This window comes from Suillus fuscotomentosus (genome assembly GCF_016647785.1).
Source record: "Suillus fuscotomentosus strain FC203 chromosome Unknown F5891scaffold_42, whole genome shotgun sequence".
Classification (NCBI taxonomy): Eukaryota; Fungi; Basidiomycota; class Agaricomycetes; order Boletales; family Suillaceae; genus Suillus; species Suillus fuscotomentosus.
In genome coordinates this window covers 325,703-344,404 of record NW_024539554.1, presented here as the reverse complement: position 1 = coordinate 344,404, position 18,702 = coordinate 325,703, and the positions used below count along the sequence as shown (strand labels likewise).

Sequence of the window (18,702 nt, the reverse complement as noted above, 5' to 3'; positions counted from 1 at the left end):
ACATATCGATCAGGAAATAGATACCATTATAAGTCTGTCTTTATGGATGTAAACAACAGGGTCATGATGAGTCGTGAATCGAAAGTGCTCGGACAACTTGTGTTCCTGAAGACGAAGCATGTCGTCCAGACAACCTAAATATTCTCAGCGGCCCGAGAATTTAGGTCCATTAATCTTCTTCGGCACCCTAGCGCGCGGATCCTCTTGCACCCCTGGGATCTCACCATTCTTTGCCAGGTGGTGCCAATAGAGCACATCTCCCGCCTTCAGCCGACGAACAGGCGATTCAACAGGCATTCCACTTGACTCGGGCGCAGACTCCTGATTACCTGGTTGTGACGAAGACCGCATCGGCCGCGATGTCGATGTATGAGGGGATGGGGACCGAGGTAGAGGACGTGGGGAACGCCGAGGAGAAGCTGACGCTGCGAATAAGTATGGATCGGGTGAGGATGGGTGTGGTGTGGAGCCCAGGTCCCCGTGCTCTGAGATAGGTGTGGGAATAGATTCGGAAGATGAATGGGACAAGGTAGGGGAAGGCTGGGAAGGGAATGGATGTAAAATACGCCGATAGCCAGCGGGACCATCAACAGAAGATAGCGCAGAATAAGCGGACGTCAAAGGAGGAGGGGAAATAGGTGCTGTGAATTCTAATGGAATAACCCCTGGTTCGTCAGGGATATGATATCGTTCCGATGCGAGTATTTCACTAGAATGGAAGACGAAGCGATGACCATTGGTCGCGCGATTAGTCGCCGTGATTGACGACGTACATCGAGAACACTGATAAAACATGTCAACACAATCAGAGCTTCACACAGTTCTCACACCAGGACTCTTACTGGAATCACGATCATATAGCCGACGGCTGTACCGCAAGTATGACAGCAGAGAGTCTGAGTCAGGCATTCACACGTCCGAGGGGGAGATGCATTAGTTGATGGACGGCAGGGCGGTGGGCGAAGAGCGTCCGGATTTGACGTGTATGCGGAACAATTTATTGGGAGTGCATCGGTGGAAAAAAGAGAGACGTTAGGTCTGAGCAGCAAAACAGCCTGGAAAACAGATTGTTGGGTTATCAACTGTCTCTCACATGACAAAAGAATCAAAAAATTAAGGTCTAAAATTAACTCACCTTCATACCGCGATTGGTGAGAAATGTGCCACAAGATTTACAGTCCAGTATCCACACTTTATGAGCGAGTTGAGCGGGCGGGAAAGATGGGGGCGGATAAGAATTATGCTGGACCATTGACATTGATAAATGTGTTTGCCACGACCCAGCATGGCCCTGAGGGGGTATTGCAAAGTAACTGAACATTGAGGGTGGTGGGAGTGTATTCTGAGCTTGTGCTGATATCTGCTGGCCAGCGAGCGGATAAACACGCTCAAAGTATGCAGGCTGGGAGTATGGGGGGATGAAGTTTGTGCTGTTATCGTAAAGAGCGTGGAGGTCATTGGGTGATCTCTGTCCTCTTGGAGCGGGCGAGCGCATATAATAATTGATAGTATCACGATTTGTCGCGTGTCCTGAACCCTGACCGGGGTCAACTGGCTGTGAAGTGTCTGCGAAAGCGAGAGCAGGCATTAAGATCAGGCTCGGCGACAGAAAGGATGATGAGGAAAGTGAAAGGTCAGTGCTCTAGATGGGTGGGGGAGAAAGGAGCGAAAAAAATGTGCGCCTGAGAGCAGCTACATCTTATAATCCCATTTCCAGACGAAAGAAGAATACGATGCCAACAGCTTGTCAATAAATGCCAAGTACTGTATTCCTCCTCCTCCGGATTATGTAAACATATCCCGTTCATTTCCCGGACCGCCGGCAACTATCCTTTCATCTTCCATGAACTCCAATATCGCCATTCTAACACAGTCGCATAGAGCGGTTGCAGCGAAAAAACGCGATAAACGAAATCAGATCAAGGAAATTGTATTCGATGATGATGCTCGCAGGTACGCATGCTACAGATCCGCGAATGCAGGGCTTCACACATGGTCCTCGTTAGAGAGTTTCTCACTGGATTTCACAAGCGGAAGGTGGCAAAGAAAGAGGAGGCTATAAAGAAGGCGAAGCTCAGGGAAAAGCAGGAAAGACTAGACACGCGACGTGAGGTGTGTCTGTGTCCAGTTGGTTATTTTGCCATTTCCAGAAGTTTAATCGTTTTAACTAGCATCGACGCGCCCTAGCAGAGCGAGCTGCACAGAACGCAGCGGAGGTTGAGAAGGCATACGGTGCTACAATAGGTGATTAATCACCGTGTGCGTTGTGCTGTGGATCATTAATATTTGACAGATGATTCAGATGATGAGAACGAGGGACTCGGTTCCTCGGGGAATGAAAGAGACAGAGAGGTAAACGGAGAGTATGAAGGCGAAGAACAACTTGCTACCGTGACAGTGGTCGAAGATTTCGATCCCGCCGCCTTCTTACATGGCCCATCCATGACTGGCTCCGCACCCGCTGATCGGTCGGACGTCCCTCTTCCCTCGTCCGTGAAACCAAAAGGGAAAGAGAGAGCTCAGAATGATCCTTTGAAGCCAAAGCGCAAGGCAAAGAAAAATGAGAAGACGAAGAGTGTCAGATATCAGACGAAGGCGGCACGTTTGGCGGAACGCTCCAAGCAGCAGGCGCGACGCACAGAGAAGGCAGAACGGGCCGGAGGAAAATCTTTAAGGAAGGGAAAACGCAGATGATTTCAGGTTATTCTCTTCTCAATCGTGTAATTTTCCGTTCTACGCTTTTTGTAGTATATTTCGACATGCAATATTAATGTTGATATGTCTGATATACTATGTTCGGGGAGTTGCTACTTTGAATGCCGAAACCTCCGGTATATTTCGGCTGTCCCGGCCGGACGTATCGAAGTGACCGACACGTTCAAACACTCACAAAGCTCGCCATAAACTACACCTATTCGAGGGCTCTAGAGGAGCAGCTGGCTGCACTATGAATTCCCTCTACACGCACGGCGTCCGGCAAACAAACTCGCTCACTGCCGATCTCGAGCGGCTACGGAATGGAGATAATTCAGCATCCCTCCTAGGTCTGTTGAGTTCCCTGCTAACTTTCGAGAGGAGGGGCTTCGGTAATAGGCAAGAACTCACGGACCCACCTTGTTAGGACAGATATCCGCCTCACTCGCTGCGATGCACAGAACCATTGAGGATTATGATTCGATGGCCAAGAGGGAAATAATAAAGGCGAAGCAGGAGAAAGGGCAAATGTGTGTGACACGCATTCAAGGCTTTTAATGAATCAACATATCTCTATTGTCTTTGCAGGCGTGTGCAGAAGTTCCGCTCCGACTATGCAGAACTGAAGAGTCAGTTTGAATTAATCAAAACCGAGGCATGTCCAATTATCTTGCATTCAGAATGTAGGTCTCACATGCAAGTGCAGAAAGCTGCGGCACAGCGAAGCGAACTTCTAGGTGGTACTTCAAACATGCTATCTCCTTCATCTGACACAAGACGACGGTTCACGCCAACTGCTACTGCCTTGAATGGTGGAGTGTCCCCGTCACAACACTCCGAGTCACCTTTCCGGACGCAAACACCAATATCGGGCTCAACACTTCGTGAAAGTCACGCATTACACGAGCACTCGTTTATCCAGAATACGGAGACAAGGTTGGATGAGTTCCTTGCGCAAGGGCGGGAAGTGCTGGACAATCTGGTGGATCAACGGAATGTTCTTAAGGGGACGCAGAGACGACTCTTGGATGCAGCAAATACAATGGGTCTCAGTCGAGACGTTATAGGGTGGATCGAGAGAAGAAGGTGAGTAGAACGTTCTTAACTCTAGATCGAGGTACTGAAGTTTTGTAGTACGCAGGATATGTATATCTTCTTTGGCGGGGGAGTGTTCACGTTTTTCTGTTTCTGGTTGATATGGCATTACATAGGCTAACTCAGCCTAAATAATTTGTCTGCTGGACTTGTATATATCGCCTGCATACGTACTCTTCGTTTAGTTTTGTCCAGCAATATTCACGCTGTCGTGTCAGGAGTTGCGGCACTTGCCGGGCTGACGCCGCTTCCCAGAACGCAAACCGAACGAGGTCAGAGCAAACTTGTCTCGAGAAGTACTTTTTGCTGTGATGGTGGCTTTAGCCGGTCCCAGTGAGCCATACGACTATACGGAGGGCGCGTCAGCCATCGACATTAAGGCTGCTGCTGCCAATGCACGGCGCCATTCCTCATATAGCGGGGACAGTGGACAAGGCGCCATGTTTGACGGGCCAGGACAAGAATCTATACCTACTAGCATATCGAGGATGTCCTATGCAGAGCATGGATTGGCAGGTAGACGACGAAGCAGGGAGTGGTCCAGGGGCCGGATGAAGAGTGAGGAGTCGGTTGGACGTACTAGTCGGAGAATGAGCACAGATGGTGAAGTTTCGCAGGCGACGGAGGAGGCGAGGTCTGGTAGCGAAGAAGAAGCGGGAGGAGATGATGAAGACACAAACCACAGAGGGCGTAGACGCAGAAGATCTATATCACCCACCTTCAACCGGTCCTCTGTATTCGAAAACATTGCCAACTTGTTCAGCCGTACTGGTGCAGGTGAGAGCAGGGCTCCCGAGTTTTCACGACGTTCATCTGCATCTTCGACTCGGAAATCACGACGAAGGTCCTCAGACGCAGGGTCAGAATTCGCTCTTGCAGACGAAGTGAATGAGCGATGGGGATACTCGTCCGGAGAGGAAGATAACGAGACAGAGTCCGACGGCTCGCATCCCTTAAACCCTTTCCACAGCGAAATAGACTATGGTTCATACCCTCCATCTCCAAGTGCAGGTTCACATCTCCCTCTCTTTGCCGCTGATGCCATTTTCGGCGATGAGGTGCGCATAGACATAGACATGCCTCGAGAGCCGTTAAACCCTCCACCCCCTGGACCACCAAGCAGACAAACCATATATGTACCAGAAGAGGACAACACCTTTCGGTTTGTGGGCTATGAAGTCATCATTTGGCGGCAGTGGCTCTGGCGAGTGTGTTGTGCTGCAACCTTGGGTCTCGTGGGTCTCTTGGGTCATTGGTTCCCTCGCGTATGGCTACGATGCGTTGTCGAAGAGAAGGCTTTCAGAGATATTAGGCATGGTTATGTTGTCGTCGAGGTACGCAACGCCATAAACTCGTAGTACCACCTTTGAGTCATCTGCCATCAGTCTGCACACAGAGACATCACATTGTTCCCTGTCAAGCGTCTAGCATATCCATATGCTCACTCAACGGTCTTCCCTGTCTCTCCTGCAGAAGCGGATGGACGACCACAGCCGCTATCACGCGGTGATACCGGCGAGAGACAAGAGATTCTCGATGACCTTCATATCGTCGACTATAGATATTCACGTTTTGCACTTGACATTCGGACTGGATTATTCGGCATGATAAGGTGGATTGATTACGTTGCACTTTGGTTTTTACTGAGCATCAAGCAGGGACTGGCGTGATCCAACGTGGACGGGTCTGCAGTCCATCCAGAACGGGCTTTCGCAGTTTGTTAGGCATCAACGGTTGATCTTATTTGGACCGAACATTGTCGACATCGAAGGCAAATCGACGATATCACTCCTGGTTGATGAGGTAAGTCCAATGTTCATGGACCATGGTTTCACCCAACCTTTTGGTAGATCATCCACCCATTTTACGTGTTTCAAGTGGCCAGCATCATCCTTTGGTCATTGGACGATTACTATTACTATGCGTTCTGTATTGCACTAATCTCTGCATTGAGTGTTGTGACAACCCTGATTGATACCAAGAAGGTGAGAAAACAGACCCCTGAGCATGTCACGAAAGATCCTCACTCTCTCAGACCATCAAGCGCATGCGGGAGATGTCCCGCTTTTCCTGTGACGTTATGGTTTATACAGACGGTGGCTGTATGCAGTGTTCTCGTCGTCCTTTACTCCAGCTTATGATCATGCAGGGGTTGAGCGTGACTCCACTGAGCTCGTGCCAGGAGATATAGTAAATCTATCTGAACTACGTGTATCTCTGTTCCCTGCAGACATACTTCTTCTTTCTGGCGACGCGATTGTGAACGAAAGCATGCTGACTGGCGAGAGTGTACCTGTTTCAAAGAATCCAGCGAAGGACGATGATGTCGCTCGTTGGCGAGACCTCAAGGACGCCCAGGGTGAGCTTGCCAAGAGCTTTATTCATGCAGGGACCAGAGTGGTTCGTATCCGTGGTGCTCTGGCAAGTGATGGGACCACAGGACAACCTGCCCTTGGGTTGGTTGTCAGAACAGGTAGGTCTTCTGTATTCTGCAGAGATAATGCATTCATGAATAGCAGGGTTCAACACGACCAAGGGTGCACTAGTCAGGTCCATGTTGTTCCCAAAACCAATTGGATTCAAGTTTTACCGTGATTCAATTCGTTTCATTGGTGTTCTGGCATGTATTGCCACCCTTGGTTTTTGTGTCAGCGCTGTGCAGTTTATCCGACTTGGGGTACGTTTTGTGGTGTGCTCATGCAAATCCTATTCACTTGAATGCAGATCAAATGGCCTGTCATCCTAGTTCGTGCTCTCGACTTGATAACGATTGTGGTTCCACCCGCTCTTCCGGCGACCCTCTCGATTGGCACAAATTTTGCCATTGGACGTCTCCGCAAACTTGGAATCTTCTGCATTTCGCCCACTCGTGTCAACGTTGGAGGAAAAGTCAACGTATGCTGCTTTGACAAGACAGGCACACTCACAGAAGATGGGTTAGACATTCTCGGCGTGCGCTCCCTCGACCGCAATGTACACCGTTTTGGTGAGCTTATAGACAACGTCCACGATCTACCCTCCATCCACGACCGCACGAGCTTCCTTCACGCACTCGCGACGTGCCATTCCTTGAAGATAGTAGACGGTGAAATTATTGGCGATCCACTGGACGTCAAGATGTTTGAGTTTACCAAGTGGACTCTTGAAGAGGGACTGATCGCGGGGACCGGCATTATCAAAGGAAGAAGTGGCAGCGAGCGACCAGCTGCGCTTGTCCAGACTGTTGTGCGACCGCCTGGGAGTGCCCAATTCCGCCTGGAAGATGCTCTCAAGACAGGGGCGAAGGTGCGCCCTGACATGAAGCAGTGCACAGCATTTCTGACTGTTACATTTCAGCATGCTCATTTCCTTGAACTTGGCGTGATCCGCACCTTTGAGTTCGTCTCAAGTCTACGGCGGATGAGTGTCGTGGTTAAACGGCTCAAGAGCACTGGTATGGAGATCTACGTTAAAGGGGCTCCAGAGGTGATGTTGGAAATCTGCGAGAAAGACTCTTGTTAGCTTCTAATTTTTCCCGAGATTCTGTTCACTGATTATTCTGCAGTTCCACAGGATTATGACGACCTGCTGTCCTACTATACAAGGCGTGGGTATCGTGTCATTGCAATGGCGGGCAAAAGTATTGAAAGTTTATCATGGCTGAAGGCTCAAAAGATGAAAAGGTCAGGTGCAAATTTTCATTGGCTTCATGGTTACTCAAGGTCTTTATAGGGAGCAAGCGGAATCGAATCTTCGTTTCCTCGGACTGATCATCTTTGAGAATAAGTTGAAGCCGGGGACAACTCCTGCCATCCAAACCCTCCGGGCAGCTCATCTGGCATGCAGGATGATTACTGGAGACAACCCGCTGACTGCTGTCAGCGTCGCACGAGAGTGCAGTTTGGTAAGCCAAGCTGCACATGTCTTCGCTCCTGCATTCATCCGCGGTGAGCAATCAATGTTGTCAGTTTTGTACTCATTGCGAGACCTTTTCAACTTCAGGAAATGCTAATACACCCATGTCGAAACTGGAGTGGTCCTCCATGGATGATCCCTCTTGGAAACTGGACGACTACAGTCTCAAACCTTTACCTCCACCTCCACACCTTACCGTAGCAGAACATGAAGTCGAGTATCAGGATTGTGCATTGGTCGTGACAGGTGATGTATTCAGATGGATGATCAACCACGGTCCTCTTGAAACTGTGCAGCGGGTGAGGCCATTTGGCCGAGCATCACGTTATGCAGGCTGATGTTTGTCCTCAGATGCTTGTCAAAACCCAGATCTTTGCTCGAATGTCGCCCGATGAAAAGAACGAGGTTGTCGAAAGGCTGCAGACCCTGGGTTATACCGTGCTAATGTGTGGAGACGGCGCGAATGATTGTGCAGCACTCAAGGCCGCAGACGTTGGTATTTCACTGTCTGAAGCGGAGGCGTCTGTTGCAGCCCCCTTCACCAGCAGGACACCCGATATCAGTTGTGTCATCGAGGTCATCAAGGAAGGAAGGGCCGCATTGGTCACCAGCTTTTCGTGTTTCAAATACATGTAATAGGGTTGTTTCTCTACTCCTGCGAACCTACTGACATATTGCAAGGGCGTTGTACTCTATGATCCAGTTCACGACGGTCACTCTGCTATACTCTTTCGCATCCTCCCTAGGAGATTTCCAGGTACTTTCCCGACAAACCAATTTTGCCCCCGCTGAACACGTTTCTTTAGTTCCTGTACATTGATCTCTTCATTATCATTCCCATCGCCGTTTCCAGTGAGTTCGGTGGATTTTATTTGAAGCAGTCCTAATTGGATTTAGTGGGACGGACTCTCCCGTATCCGCGAATATATCCCAAGCGCCCCACCGCTAGCCTGGTATCAAAGAAGGTCCTCGCCAGTCTGTTTGGGCAGATAATAATCACTAGCGGTGTTCAAATCTGGACGTTCTTCTGGGTCAAGCGTCAGGATTGGTAAGAAAGGTTTTTCATAGCACCGCCGAAGGCGACTGACCTGAGCTTGTCCGCAACAAGGTACCACACACCAGATGCAGATCCTTATGGCAATGGTGCTCATCTCAAGGCCACAAACTTTGAGAACTCGACATTGTTTTTAGTATCTTGTTTCCAGTATATTCTTGTTGCGGCCGTGTTTAGCATTGGCCCTCCTTACCGCAAGTCGATGTGGACAAACGGTCCGTACTTCGCCGTAACAATCACTGTGCAGTTCTAATTTGATGCTATTATGTAGGTTGGCTGATGGCATCAGTCACTGGTTTATCGCTCCTGAATTTGTTGGTGCTGTTACAACCTCCGAAGCCCCTTAGGTTGATTCTTGAATTGATGCCCCTCCCGATCTCTGGCAGAGCATGGCTAGGGGTATTTGCGCTCACCAATATTTTTGTTTCACTTGCTTTCGAGCAATGGGCCACCCAATTTATCTCACAGGTGATTGGCGTTTTGATGAACCTGCATCTGGAGAAGAAAAGATATCGCGAGGGAAAAGCGTACAAGGCTGTGGAGGGTGGAATGCAACGTTGAGTGTAAATACCTGTGCGGATATAGATATCATGATATTGCCTGTTGTCAATGAGAACGGGCGCTGCAGCTTATGATCCGGGACCGGAGAGTTTCCTATTTAGTCTGACTGATAGAAGGTGGCAATTGCAAGGACACCCTCCATTATCCTTGTCTTCAACGCCCTGGTGGCATCATCTCGTACTATTCATTTCACCTTCAACTCCCTTCTTGCTGGATTCGCTGAGGAACTAAGAGCAGGCCTCTTCACTCGTTTATATAAATCATCAATTTCTTTAACAATAATGTTCTCCAAGCTTGCATTCTGTTCCTACCTCGCGTTGTTTTCGCTAGGCTTTGCCAATGCACTTCCATCTGGTGAAACCGGCGCCATCGTTCGTCGCCAAGTAGCAACTTCCTCTGGCCTTGCCATACCCCCTGCAGTCACCACAACGATGTCCATCCAAACGTGAGCCAAAGCTAGTCTTCTTCCAGTGGTCGGGAGGCTAATTCTCACAGTGCAAATGGTCCGATGAATGAGGTCTGCGTCCTCACATTCACCCCCGTTGGCAATAAAATCCAGGAGGTCCAGAATTGCACCATGTCGACGGGCGCGAATGTTGTATCTAGCATGGTTTTCAATTCAGTCACTTCAGGCAGTGTTGCGTCTACTTCAACCGTGAGTCAACTGTCTCCTGCCAGCCATCTCATCAAGATTTACGGAATTCATTTCTAGAGCGCTTCTATGTCTGCAACCCCGATCGTTCAAGCTGCGTTCTCTATGCCTGGGAGGTCATTACAGGTGTTACCGGTGGGACTTGGGGTGTTTGGGAGTATCACGGGTATTACCATCATTATCGTAGCCTTGGTTACTTTTGAGCGTGTTCGTTATCGCAGGGTAAGTCCTCCCATACTATCTGCGACCGTTTACTGATCTGTTGTCACACAGGTCTTCAGGGAGCGTAGACTAGCCGAGCAGGGTGCTATGATGGGTTACACGGGCAACTCAAATGATATTAAAGTCTAGGGTAGTGCGATCCTACAAATCCGTCACCTTGGTCTTTTTGTTTCACCATGAATCGGCGGTCATTATTCAGCTACGTTTATCAAGCTGTCAACGCTCTCGCTGTGCGTTGAAGATAGTAGCATCAGCACTGTAGTCCCTGGTGGCATCTCAGGCTGGTTCACATGCACTTACTTCATACAGAAACTTGAAAGGGACTGTGCTGCAATGGGAAAATTACTACTATCATAACGGAGCCGGCGCCAGCCCCCGACTCGTTTATTCCTGGCATGTTTTATGTCCACCGAATTTGGGTTTGCAAGGCCCAGACTCATGTCAAAGCAAGACCAAACAGGTTTACGGGGAACTGAGAAAACAAATGTGTGGCTCTTTTTGAGTCCAGCTCATCGATCACTAGGAGTCCAACAACTGGCATAGGACAATCAGGTCACATAAAATCTGAAATCTCATCCAAGATTGATCGCCCAAGTAGATTGCCTTTCCCATTCCCTCCTTTGCCTTCGTTGCTGCAAGGAGATGCACCATCGCAATAACGAAACGTCCTGGGCACCTAAATAGATTGTAAGAAGATCATTCCTGAATCACCCTCACCTTCCAAGACCCCATATCGGATTGGCCGCAATAGTGTCTGGCAAGAGAGCTACATGACACATTAGTAGAGGAGCTTATTTGTACTCTCTTGATACAGCTAAAATGGCATGGGACGTCCGAGTCGTATCAAAGCTTTAAATTTGAAGGCCCCTGCCGAATAATATACGATACAGTCACGATGCTAACCTTGAAAAGGTTTCATAAGATATGTTCCTCCCAATACTAGTACGTACACTAGGAATAGATTGAGTCAGTACTTGAGTTATATCTCCTAAAGTATACACAGGCAGGTGTTGCACGCGTGCTGTGGGTCTGACCACCGAGCGGAGACGCGGTCCCAGATGGCTGCAATTTAAACTGAAGCGAGGAAGTACAGCATAGTCTGGGGGTCTTCTCATTGTGAATGCCGTGCCTAGGTGTCCAGACTTGGTATGCTCAGGGTTGTTCGAGGGAACCGAGTAAGATCAGAATGATAACAGGGTACCAGTTCCCGAGCAATAGAGGGACGTGGGAACGTAGATGACTAAGCAGAGGTACTGTACAGTTGCTTCGAGTCTTGAACTTTAATCTTTGGTTACCCCAAGGAACAGCTATCAGCCTCCTCACCTTCGTCATGGCCCCCAAGCTCGTCCGTCTGCTCTCCTATTTTGTGCTTGTTGTGCAGTTTTTGACCATCATATTAGGACCCCAACGAAATCAAGATCATCTACCTACGGGCAACAGGGGGTGAAGTTGGTGCATCTTCAGCACTTGCCCCGAAAATCGGTCCTCTCGGTCTGGTGTGTGTCTGGAGTTTGGTAGCAAATAATTCAGGAAGCTGAGGCATAAAACAGTCACCCAAAAAGGTTGGAGAAGATATCGCTAAAGCTACCTCTGCATGGAAGGGTCTACGTGTGACTGTCCAGCTTACCATCCAGAATCGGCAAGCAGCAGTCTCCGTCGTTCCTTCCGCTTCCTCCCTCGTCATCCGGGCACTAAAAGGTGCGCAGTTTTGCCTCTATTTCATCCCTGTCTAATATTGCTTATTCTAGAGCCTCCCCGTGACCGGAAGAAGGAGAAGAACATTAAGCACTCGGGCAATGTCACTCTTGACGAGATCTTTGAAATTGCCCGAACGATGAGGTCCAAGTCGCTAGCAAAGGACTTGGCTGGCGGTGCGAAGGAGATTCTCGGCACGGCCCAGAGTATTGGCTGCACAGTAGATGGCCAGCCCCCACACGATGTCATCGATGGGATCAACTCGGGGGATATCGAGGTGCCGGATGAATAAAAGATCAAACACAGGAACTAGTGTTTTGAGTATTTTTATATCACTCGCCATGGTTTTTTTTTTGACATTACTGCATACATTGATACATCCAAACACTCACATGTGCATTGCATCGGAGAATAGGGTTGCCTGGCCCGGGTTCGACAGGCGGCTATGGCCAGAGACAAAAAAGACAAATTTCAGATGCTAAGTGAGTCAAAGTTACGAATAATCGAGTATGGCTGTGACAATCGTGAGCATCGCATGCCGCAAGCACACTGAAAAACCAGGCTGCTCTCAGCTTGGTCGAACAGGATTCTGTAGAACAGTTAGAGCTATGTAATAGGCTGACTTTTAAACACGTGACTGACGCGTCGCGCTCGGGTTTTATCCATCGTCACCCGTACTGCTATTGTTCAACCCGTATACCTTCGGGCCTCAATCTGTCAATTTTCGCCAATTGTAAGCACCTATTAATCACATCCGACAACATCACGATTTGCCAACTCCCGTCAATTGTAACCGTCTTTCGGTTACATCCCACACTACCCTCGTAGCCTGCGATGACGACAACATATTCGCCGATCACGATTCAGACACAAAAGATATCAAGTCGTCTGGTGGCGAACAGCCTTTCCACGAGGTACGGAGCATCATACCTAAATTGACCATCGCCTAACATTTTAATTATTACTACAGGACAACTATTTCATGCCACCTACGAACGACCACCGCGTTGACGTCCGACCCCAATCCCAACAACTATCGACATCATTGGTCCCCTTTCCCGCAGAATCTAGTACCACTTCTCCTCGTCAATAAATTCCAGACAGCACTTACATATACTATTATTAACAGTTCTCCTGGCTCTGCCGGCCTTCGAGTCACGAACGCCTCACTTCAGACGAACTTGGCCAACTCCATCCGTAGTAGTCCGTCCCTTCCAAGATGACCCGACGAGAATAATACGACGCTATCACGACCATCTTCATGGCACGTATCACGATACTAACCATCAAGCAAGATCACCCAAGACAGCACACGAACGACGCTCACCATAGCCCACGATTTTCAAAACACTCAGGACAACACCCATGACACTCACGCCACCGCGATGCTATCAGGAAAGACCACTTCACGACACTCACCACTGATGTCATCAAAAACGCTCCCCGTCATCGTCAGGAAACACCGTCTTCCCCAGCGAGACGTATCTTGACTCACTTCGGAGAACCGAATGACCTCGTCGGGCAGACAGTTCGCCAAGCTTGGTTTATATCTATATTGTTTGTTTCCCTGACTTGCGCATTTTTGTATTTAATGATCCGTCTCGATGATGAGTTCTTTGCTTGCTCGCACATCCTTGGATTGAAAGTTATGACAATCCAAAGTTCATATTCAGGAGGTAGTACACGAAAACATCCTTGATGCTCGCTCGGCCTCGCTGAGTCGGGAAGGACAATATATAGCTACAGAGATTTTGATTCGTTGATCTATCTACCATTTGAACTTTCGTCGTGGTGTCAATATTGCTCTGCCATAGCAAGAAAACATATATGTATTATTATTTTAATGTATTTGTACGGGCGCGCATTGAGAGTACGAGCGGGAAATTATCATGAAGTGATGACGTAGTGCAAATATAAGAGGTGAACAGCCTAAGTTCACATATTTTCCATTAATCGACTGGACAAATACTGCGCATCAACCGAGTGCAGTAGTTTAATAAACCGTTTCCAAGTTTTCTCTGTAGGAGGGGCCGTACTGTCAATCTCGTTCATGACATGCGGATCCTGATACCTGCGCCCATACTTGCCGTAATGGCCGACAAGAGTGAGAATAGTCCGACACTCCTCTCCCCATTCGGGAGTGAGGTTCAAAACACGCCAAACATGTCGCTACGTAACAGAATGAATTAAGACCACACTAGATCACTGGACTGAAGACTCACACTCTCAACCCTGGAGTTCGGTGCGCCATCCCAGTGTGATGGTGTTTTCCTATCTTCGTGTTCCTTAACTCTGTTTTCGACGTAATTCAAGGACCACAGGATGTCAGAAACGCGCTTTGGGCCTCCATGAGAGATGATCGACATGCATCGAGGCCATTCCTTGTCGCCCTCTATGTCCGATCGAATGAAATTGGCAATCGCATCGTCCCTCTCATCCACTGTCTCAGCATGGCGCCCAGGAATTGGGGGCGATATTTCTCGTACACCGTCTCCGTCAGATGAAGAGCTTTCTTGGTCTCCATGCCTCGACTGTCTCGCTCGATGTGGCATGCAACCAGGAGAAGGAGTCTTCTGGACTGAACTTCGTGGTGCTTTATTTTGAGGTAATGAATGGCTTTGAGAGGGCCGTTTTCTCTTTTTGGGGCAGTAATCACTTTGTGACAACAAATCGATGCGCGTATCACGTGTGACGCCTGAATACATTGCCTGTCTCGACATCTGCTGTCGAGGAGGTGACACGGCATTATCGGAGTCAGAGCTAGACATCTGTGGCAGTTCAAGAGGAAGCCGGGGAGGTGGAGGTAATTGACCTTTTGGGACAGGCTAGGAAATGAAATCAGCGCATCTATTTGGCAGATCAGTGCGTCAAACTGTACGTACAGCTTCGACGACGACTTCAAGTGCGCGATCTTTGCTCACACCGAGATTGCACGATTCTGCTTCGAGGACGTTATCAGCATCCACACGCATGAAGAACTGGCGATATTTTCCACGAAGGGTGTACACCCTCGCAGGACCTGAGAAACAAAATTACAACTACGAATTACTAGTCAAGGGTAACATACCATCTATCCGTGACGGTCCAGCTTGCAAAGTTTCACAGACCTCTTTTGCGTTTGCCCAGAAACCACCGTCTGGGTCTTCCCCTGGCCGAAGAACCACTTTGATCTCTGCAAGCTGATGATCTGGGACTCCACTCCTGACATCCTCGATGAGGAGCGTCAACATCCGAAGAGGCCGCACTGGTCCTCCAGAGGGTGGAGGTGCTACAGATCGTTCTTGTGCAGCTGCGGAAACGTTAGATCGGGGAGCATTGCGAAGGATACCAGCTTACAAAAAGTCGGTCGCGCAGTTTCTTGAGGAGATGCTGCACTTGTGGAGGGTGAGCGTGAATCTAGGTTTGCTTCATAATCGCGACGATAATGTGTTCCTGGGCGTGGGTAATGCATATTGGAAGGAGGCGGTTGAAGTTGGCGGCTAGAGGCTGATGACTGAGCTAAAGAACCAGGGCCCTGAGCAGTGCGTTGCCCAGTTGATTTCTTATTCTGTTTATTCTTGGCAGGAGTGATAGGTCCGCCAATTTGGCCCGGGGCGCGACTACGACTTGAACCTATGTTATCGTATGCCCCCGGTACTGCATGATACGGACTGCGTGGACCGGACGCTATTGTGGAAGACACAGCCGAGGAATGAGCTTCCCCAGGCAACGCACCATCGGCAACTGAAGGGGTAGACATGGTGATACTAGCGCTAGGCGATGCAGCATTGCTGATACGATACATCGAGGAATACGGACCTCCACCAGTATATAGTGTGGGCTGTGTTAAGGGTTCTGGTGTATGTGCTGGTGTGGGCTCGGGTACCTGAGAGAGTCTAAACCGGCTCGTCTGAGCGGAGTACTCCGGCTTGGCTCTCCTTTTCTTTTTCTTAGGTAGCGCCTGTCCTGGGAGAAATTGTATTGCATTTGGATTTGAGGGGAGGACAGCTTGGTAGGTGTTGACAGTTGCAATGGGGAGCACAGACGGCTGCCATGAGAATCCAACTGCCTGGCGAATCAATGGCGCTGGGGTGCCATCTCTGGAAGATGCATCCGCATTACTTTCGACTTGTGCAGGGACCACGAGGGCCCCATCGTCAGAATTTGGTGTGAAAGACCGTTTCTGTCGTTTCTGTCAGGTTGTATGGGACATGTGAGACAACTGCATGGCCATGACGAGTGAAAGAAAGAAAAAACACGTGTAAGGAAGAGAATTATATACTTACAGCAGCAGGGGAAGACTCTCTGCTGCTCCTAATAGCCTCATGTGATTGGTAAGTGTGCAATTGATATTGACCAGAAGAGACTCGAGCACTCACGATAATGACGCACTGCGTCTACCGTATCCTATTTGTGCATCGTTTTCGCTGCCCATTCGCTGTATGAGTAATTTTACTGGTGAAAGGAAATGGTTCCAGGTAGAGAGACTGCCAACTGGTGCGACGAGGTAACTACCTCGCCGTTTAGCTGCTGTGGGTTACTGTGGGTCCCAGATGAAGATAAGCAAATTTAGTTGTGAAATGGTTCATACAATTGTGATCTAGTGTATACCCTTCTTAGCAGGAAGTGAGCGAAACTGGATCACGCCAAATAGAATGGACCTACAAAACGAAATCGCAGGACAGGTTGAAGCAACAAGAAAGGAAACTCGGTACCAGTAACGTGTCCCAAACATGGAATCACCCCTGATTATTACTTGGATGTGATACTACTAGCCACCCTCACGCACCAACTTACGTGAAGACTGCTTATCCCCGTGTTATTAGCTCTGTCAGTGTCCGAGGTAAACACGTTGTTTGTTGGTCAATGTATGTACTTTACATGATTCATATCATAAATTCCAGTGCACCAAAGCATACACGATATCGATATCGTTCGATTACGAAAACTAGTCAAGAAAATGGGGAATTTTTGTACAGAGCTGGCAGCCTCAAGGGCATTATGGACCTCCGTAGATCCTCTTTGCATTTAAACTAAAGATTGCATCGATTGCGTCCTGGTCCACCGCGAGCTCTGCAAATGACTCGCGTACAAGTGCATACCAGTCCGCGGGGTTCAGGAGCGAGGGTGCAGCAAAGGAAGGCGAGGTTCCAAAAATAATACGCTCGTAGCCATACGCTTCTAGCACTGGACCAACTGCCGGATGTTCGTCACATTGTACCAATATATGAGAATATATGCGCAAAAACTTACTGAACATCTTGATTTTTCGTTTCCATTCACGATGTTGATCCATTTCTGAAGTTGGATCTGCGGGACCTGGTATGGTTTGATTCCACATGGGAGGCGTAAACTTTACATAGAGATTCGGAAACAATGACAAGGATGCAGTGTGTGCTTGGTAATTGCGATAACTTGGATCAGCAAGGAGCTTGACGATCGGCAGGCTTAGGTCATGGGGTGGCGGTAATATATTGGCTGGAATTGGGTCAGTTCCAAACACTCACCTTAAGGGTTAAAATAATGCTCACAAAGAACTATGGAGACCTTCCTGTCTCCGGGAAGTTCGGCGGTGGCTTTCATGAGAAGGTCTTCGAACGCTTCATACTTTGCGACATTCGACATGATGTCACTTTGAACGTCAATATCAACGAGACGGCTGTTTGAGAATGCCCATCTCAAAGTCTCGATAGCCTGAGATCTAGCTTCTGGTGCCTCATGCGAAGCTGCGTATGAGGTGTAGAAAGACTGGGGAATTCCAGATGACTCTGAGTGATCTGGATAATCCGATGGGATGGCGCTAAGCTCGAAGGGAGTTGCCACCGAAAGTATGCGAACATTTTGCGTGAGGGAAGATTGCAACAGTCTTTCGTAACCAAGATAAGAAAATGCACAGTTTTGTCAAAGTCAAAAGCTTACCCTTCTGGCATCGAAGGATCGTTTAACAATAAAACAGCACCCGCGACCTCAGTGCCAGCCAGATCAAGACCAGCCCTTTCGAGTGCATCAGACCGCAGATGAGCGTCAATGACTTCGCCTGGAAAGAGCGCACTTGGAGTTGGAGGCAAAGGGAACATGTCAGAAGTCCCTGTGCTCGGTGGGCTGAACGCAGACAGAGGTAAACTCGGAAGGTTCTTCGGCCTGCGACGACCACTTGCCAGACCAGGCGATGGAAGGGGTTGCGCGAAGCTCATGATGAGGAAGAAAATTGAATGAAACGGGTCCTGTATATGTAGGTGCACTGGTGCAGGGGGCACTGTCCAGTGTCTGTAAGAGTTCAAGTTGATGTATCTGATTGCAACGATCAAAGCATGATTGATTTGAACCGTTGATTGATAATATATGCATAATAATGAGTATAATCAGTACTGCAGATCGTAGTCTATTCCCACGCACGAATGCTTGTTCCAGACCACCGGCAAGTCCCCGTAAACAAACTACAAGCTATGTGGTACACTATTGTCATACAATTCATCAAAACGCTTGGAATCTACCGGATGAATCATAGTAACCCTTGAGCGGATTCAAAGTATTCTAATAGCCAAGATTTCCTGCGCGGCGCTCGTGTCTGGACAAAATATGACCATCACTGGCAGTCACGGCGTAAAGGATAACTGAAGGTGCGTTATCTTTGTCATAAAAAAGTCCAGCGTAAGATGCGATACGCAACGGGTATGTTTTGTTATATCTTCATCGGGTCATATCCAGTGTCATGGTACAGTGGACGTTTCAGCCATATTGGACCGAGTTAGGCTCGTGATGTTCGGAGGACTGCGACTGCATGCGTTCGTTTCATATTTGCGCCTTTTTGTGCCTTGCAGAAATACTTGGCTTAATCGCAAAGTATTGATGTGAC

General features: G+C 48.7%; 8 protein-coding genes across 8 annotated transcripts; 5 read left to right on the top strand and 3 right to left on the bottom strand.

Moving 5' to 3' along the window:
- Positions 1-144: 144 nt before the first annotated feature.
- Positions 145-1,321, bottom strand: F5891DRAFT_956398 (uncharacterized protein; the record flags this gene model as incomplete). The annotated part of the gene is made up of 3 exons (XM_041375404.1): positions 145-783; positions 843-1,055; positions 1,136-1,321. 3 exons carry the CDS (start codon positions 1,319-1,321, stop codon positions 145-147), a joined length of 1,038 nt encoding a protein of 345 aa, XP_041223629.1.
- Positions 1,322-1,802: 481 nt separating this feature from the next.
- F5891DRAFT_1045771 (nucleolar protein 12-domain-containing protein) lies at positions 1,803-2,793 on the top strand. Its single transcript, XM_041362264.1, has 4 exons — positions 1,803-1,953; positions 2,007-2,112; positions 2,172-2,244; positions 2,294-2,793. Exons 1-4 carry the CDS (start codon positions 1,844-1,846, stop codon positions 2,692-2,694), a joined length of 690 nt encoding a protein of 229 aa, XP_041223628.1. The 5' UTR covers positions 1,803-1,843; the 3' UTR covers positions 2,695-2,793.
- A 105-nt stretch (positions 2,794-2,898) lies between these two features.
- F5891DRAFT_1148887 (uncharacterized protein) lies at positions 2,899-4,041 on the top strand. The gene is made up of 5 exons (XM_041365080.1): positions 2,899-3,044; positions 3,122-3,224; positions 3,283-3,349; positions 3,401-3,780; positions 3,829-4,041. Exons 1-5 carry the CDS (start codon positions 2,948-2,950, stop codon positions 3,908-3,910), a joined length of 729 nt encoding a protein of 242 aa, XP_041223627.1. The 5' UTR covers positions 2,899-2,947; the 3' UTR covers positions 3,911-4,041.
- A 9-nt stretch (positions 4,042-4,050) lies between these two features.
- Positions 4,051-9,396, top strand: F5891DRAFT_501423 (uncharacterized protein). Its single transcript, XM_041372047.1, has 18 exons — positions 4,051-5,123; positions 5,175-5,401; positions 5,448-5,592; positions 5,640-5,774; positions 5,825-5,891; positions 5,939-6,262; positions 6,309-6,466; positions 6,514-7,074; positions 7,126-7,285; positions 7,334-7,451; positions 7,501-7,715; positions 7,771-7,982; positions 8,035-8,315; positions 8,365-8,440; positions 8,490-8,535; positions 8,581-8,731; positions 8,792-8,952; positions 9,009-9,396. The coding sequence occupies exons 1-18, from the start codon at positions 4,101-4,103 to the stop codon at positions 9,296-9,298; spliced, it is 4,350 nt and encodes a 1,449-aa protein (XP_041223626.1). The 5' UTR covers positions 4,051-4,100; the 3' UTR covers positions 9,299-9,396.
- Positions 9,397-9,579: 183 nt separating this feature from the next.
- Positions 9,580-10,301, top strand: F5891DRAFT_956308 (uncharacterized protein; the record flags this gene model as incomplete). The annotated part of the gene is made up of 4 exons (XM_041375400.1): positions 9,580-9,743; positions 9,794-9,953; positions 10,011-10,172; positions 10,224-10,301. 4 exons carry the CDS (start codon positions 9,580-9,582, stop codon positions 10,299-10,301), a joined length of 564 nt encoding a protein of 187 aa, XP_041223625.1.
- A 1,201-nt stretch (positions 10,302-11,502) lies between these two features.
- F5891DRAFT_1174392 (ribosomal protein L11) lies at positions 11,503-12,394 on the top strand (the record flags this gene model as incomplete). Its single annotated transcript, XM_041365666.1, has 4 exons — positions 11,503-11,547; positions 11,573-11,668; positions 11,723-11,870; positions 11,921-12,394. 4 exons carry the CDS (start codon positions 11,503-11,505, stop codon positions 12,157-12,159), a joined length of 528 nt encoding a protein of 175 aa, XP_041223624.1. The 3' UTR covers positions 12,160-12,394.
- Positions 12,395-13,660: 1,266 nt separating this feature from the next.
- On the bottom strand, positions 13,661-16,496 carry F5891DRAFT_1045759 (uncharacterized protein). The gene is made up of 7 exons (XM_041362263.1): positions 16,226-16,496; positions 16,133-16,160; positions 15,204-16,038; positions 14,935-15,156; positions 14,750-14,886; positions 14,090-14,692; positions 13,661-14,036 (listed from the first exon to the last, which is right to left on the bottom strand). Exons 1-7 carry the CDS (start codon positions 16,279-16,281, stop codon positions 13,803-13,805), a joined length of 2,115 nt encoding a protein of 704 aa, XP_041223623.1. The 5' UTR covers positions 16,282-16,496; the 3' UTR covers positions 13,661-13,802.
- A 187-nt stretch (positions 16,497-16,683) lies between these two features.
- F5891DRAFT_1045755 (uncharacterized protein) lies at positions 16,684-18,198 on the bottom strand. Its single transcript, XM_041362262.1, has 4 exons — positions 17,766-18,198; positions 17,378-17,712; positions 17,100-17,324; positions 16,684-17,042 (listed from the first exon to the last, which is right to left on the bottom strand). Exons 1-4 carry the CDS (start codon positions 18,038-18,040, stop codon positions 16,846-16,848), a joined length of 1,032 nt encoding a protein of 343 aa, XP_041223622.1. The 5' UTR covers positions 18,041-18,198; the 3' UTR covers positions 16,684-16,845.
- Between the last annotated feature and the right edge of the window lie 504 nt (positions 18,199-18,702).

Bases quoted from the DNA above. Each gene is read 5' to 3' on its own strand.
- F5891DRAFT_1045771 (XM_041362264.1), top strand. From the start codon at position 1,844: ATGAACTCCAATATCGCCATTCTAACACAGTCGCATAGAGCGGTTGCA. The intron at 1,954-2,006 runs GTACGCATGCTA...GGTCCTCGTTAG, and splicing joins TTCGATGATGATGCTCGCAG to AGAGTTTCTCACTGGATTTC. The intron at 2,245-2,293 runs GTGATTAATCAC...AATATTTGACAG, and splicing joins GGCATACGGTGCTACAATAG to ATGATTCAGATGATGAGAAC.
- F5891DRAFT_501423 (XM_041372047.1), top strand. From the start codon at position 4,101: ATGGTGGCTTTAGCCGGTCCCAGTGAGCCATACGACTATACGGAGGGC. The intron at 6,263-6,308 runs GTAGGTCTTCTG...CATGAATAGCAG, and splicing joins TGGGTTGGTTGTCAGAACAG to GGTTCAACACGACCAAGGGT. The intron at 6,467-6,513 runs GTACGTTTTGTG...ACTTGAATGCAG, and splicing joins TGCAGTTTATCCGACTTGGG to ATCAAATGGCCTGTCATCCT.
- F5891DRAFT_1148887 (XM_041365080.1), top strand. From the start codon at position 2,948: ATGAATTCCCTCTACACGCACGGCGTCCGGCAAACAAACTCGCTCACT. The intron at 3,225-3,282 runs GTGTGTGACACG...TTGTCTTTGCAG, and splicing joins AAGCAGGAGAAAGGGCAAAT to GCGTGTGCAGAAGTTCCGCT. The intron at 3,350-3,400 runs GCATGTCCAATT...ATGCAAGTGCAG, and splicing joins TTGAATTAATCAAAACCGAG to AAAGCTGCGGCACAGCGAAG.
- F5891DRAFT_1045759 (XM_041362263.1), bottom strand. From the start codon at position 16,281: ATGGGCAGCGAAAACGATGCACAAATAGGATACGGTAGACGCAGTGCG. The intron at 16,161-16,225 runs GTGAGTGCTCGA...TGAGGCTATTAG, and splicing joins AGACGCAGTGCGTCATTATC to GAGCAGCAGAGAGTCTTCCC. The intron at 14,037-14,089 runs GTGAGTCTTCAG...TCTGTTACGTAG, and splicing joins CGAACTCCAGGGTTGAGAGT to CGACATGTTTGGCGTGTTTT.
- F5891DRAFT_1045755 (XM_041362262.1), bottom strand. From the start codon at position 18,040: ATGAGCTTCGCGCAACCCCTTCCATCGCCTGGTCTGGCAAGTGGTCGT. The intron at 17,325-17,377 runs GTGAGCATTATT...ACCCAATTCCAG, and splicing joins GAAGGTCTCCATAGTTCTTT to CCAATATATTACCGCCACCC. The intron at 17,043-17,099 runs GTAAGTTTTTGC...AACATCCGGCAG, and splicing joins ACGAAAAATCAAGATGTTCA to TTGGTCCAGTGCTAGAAGCG.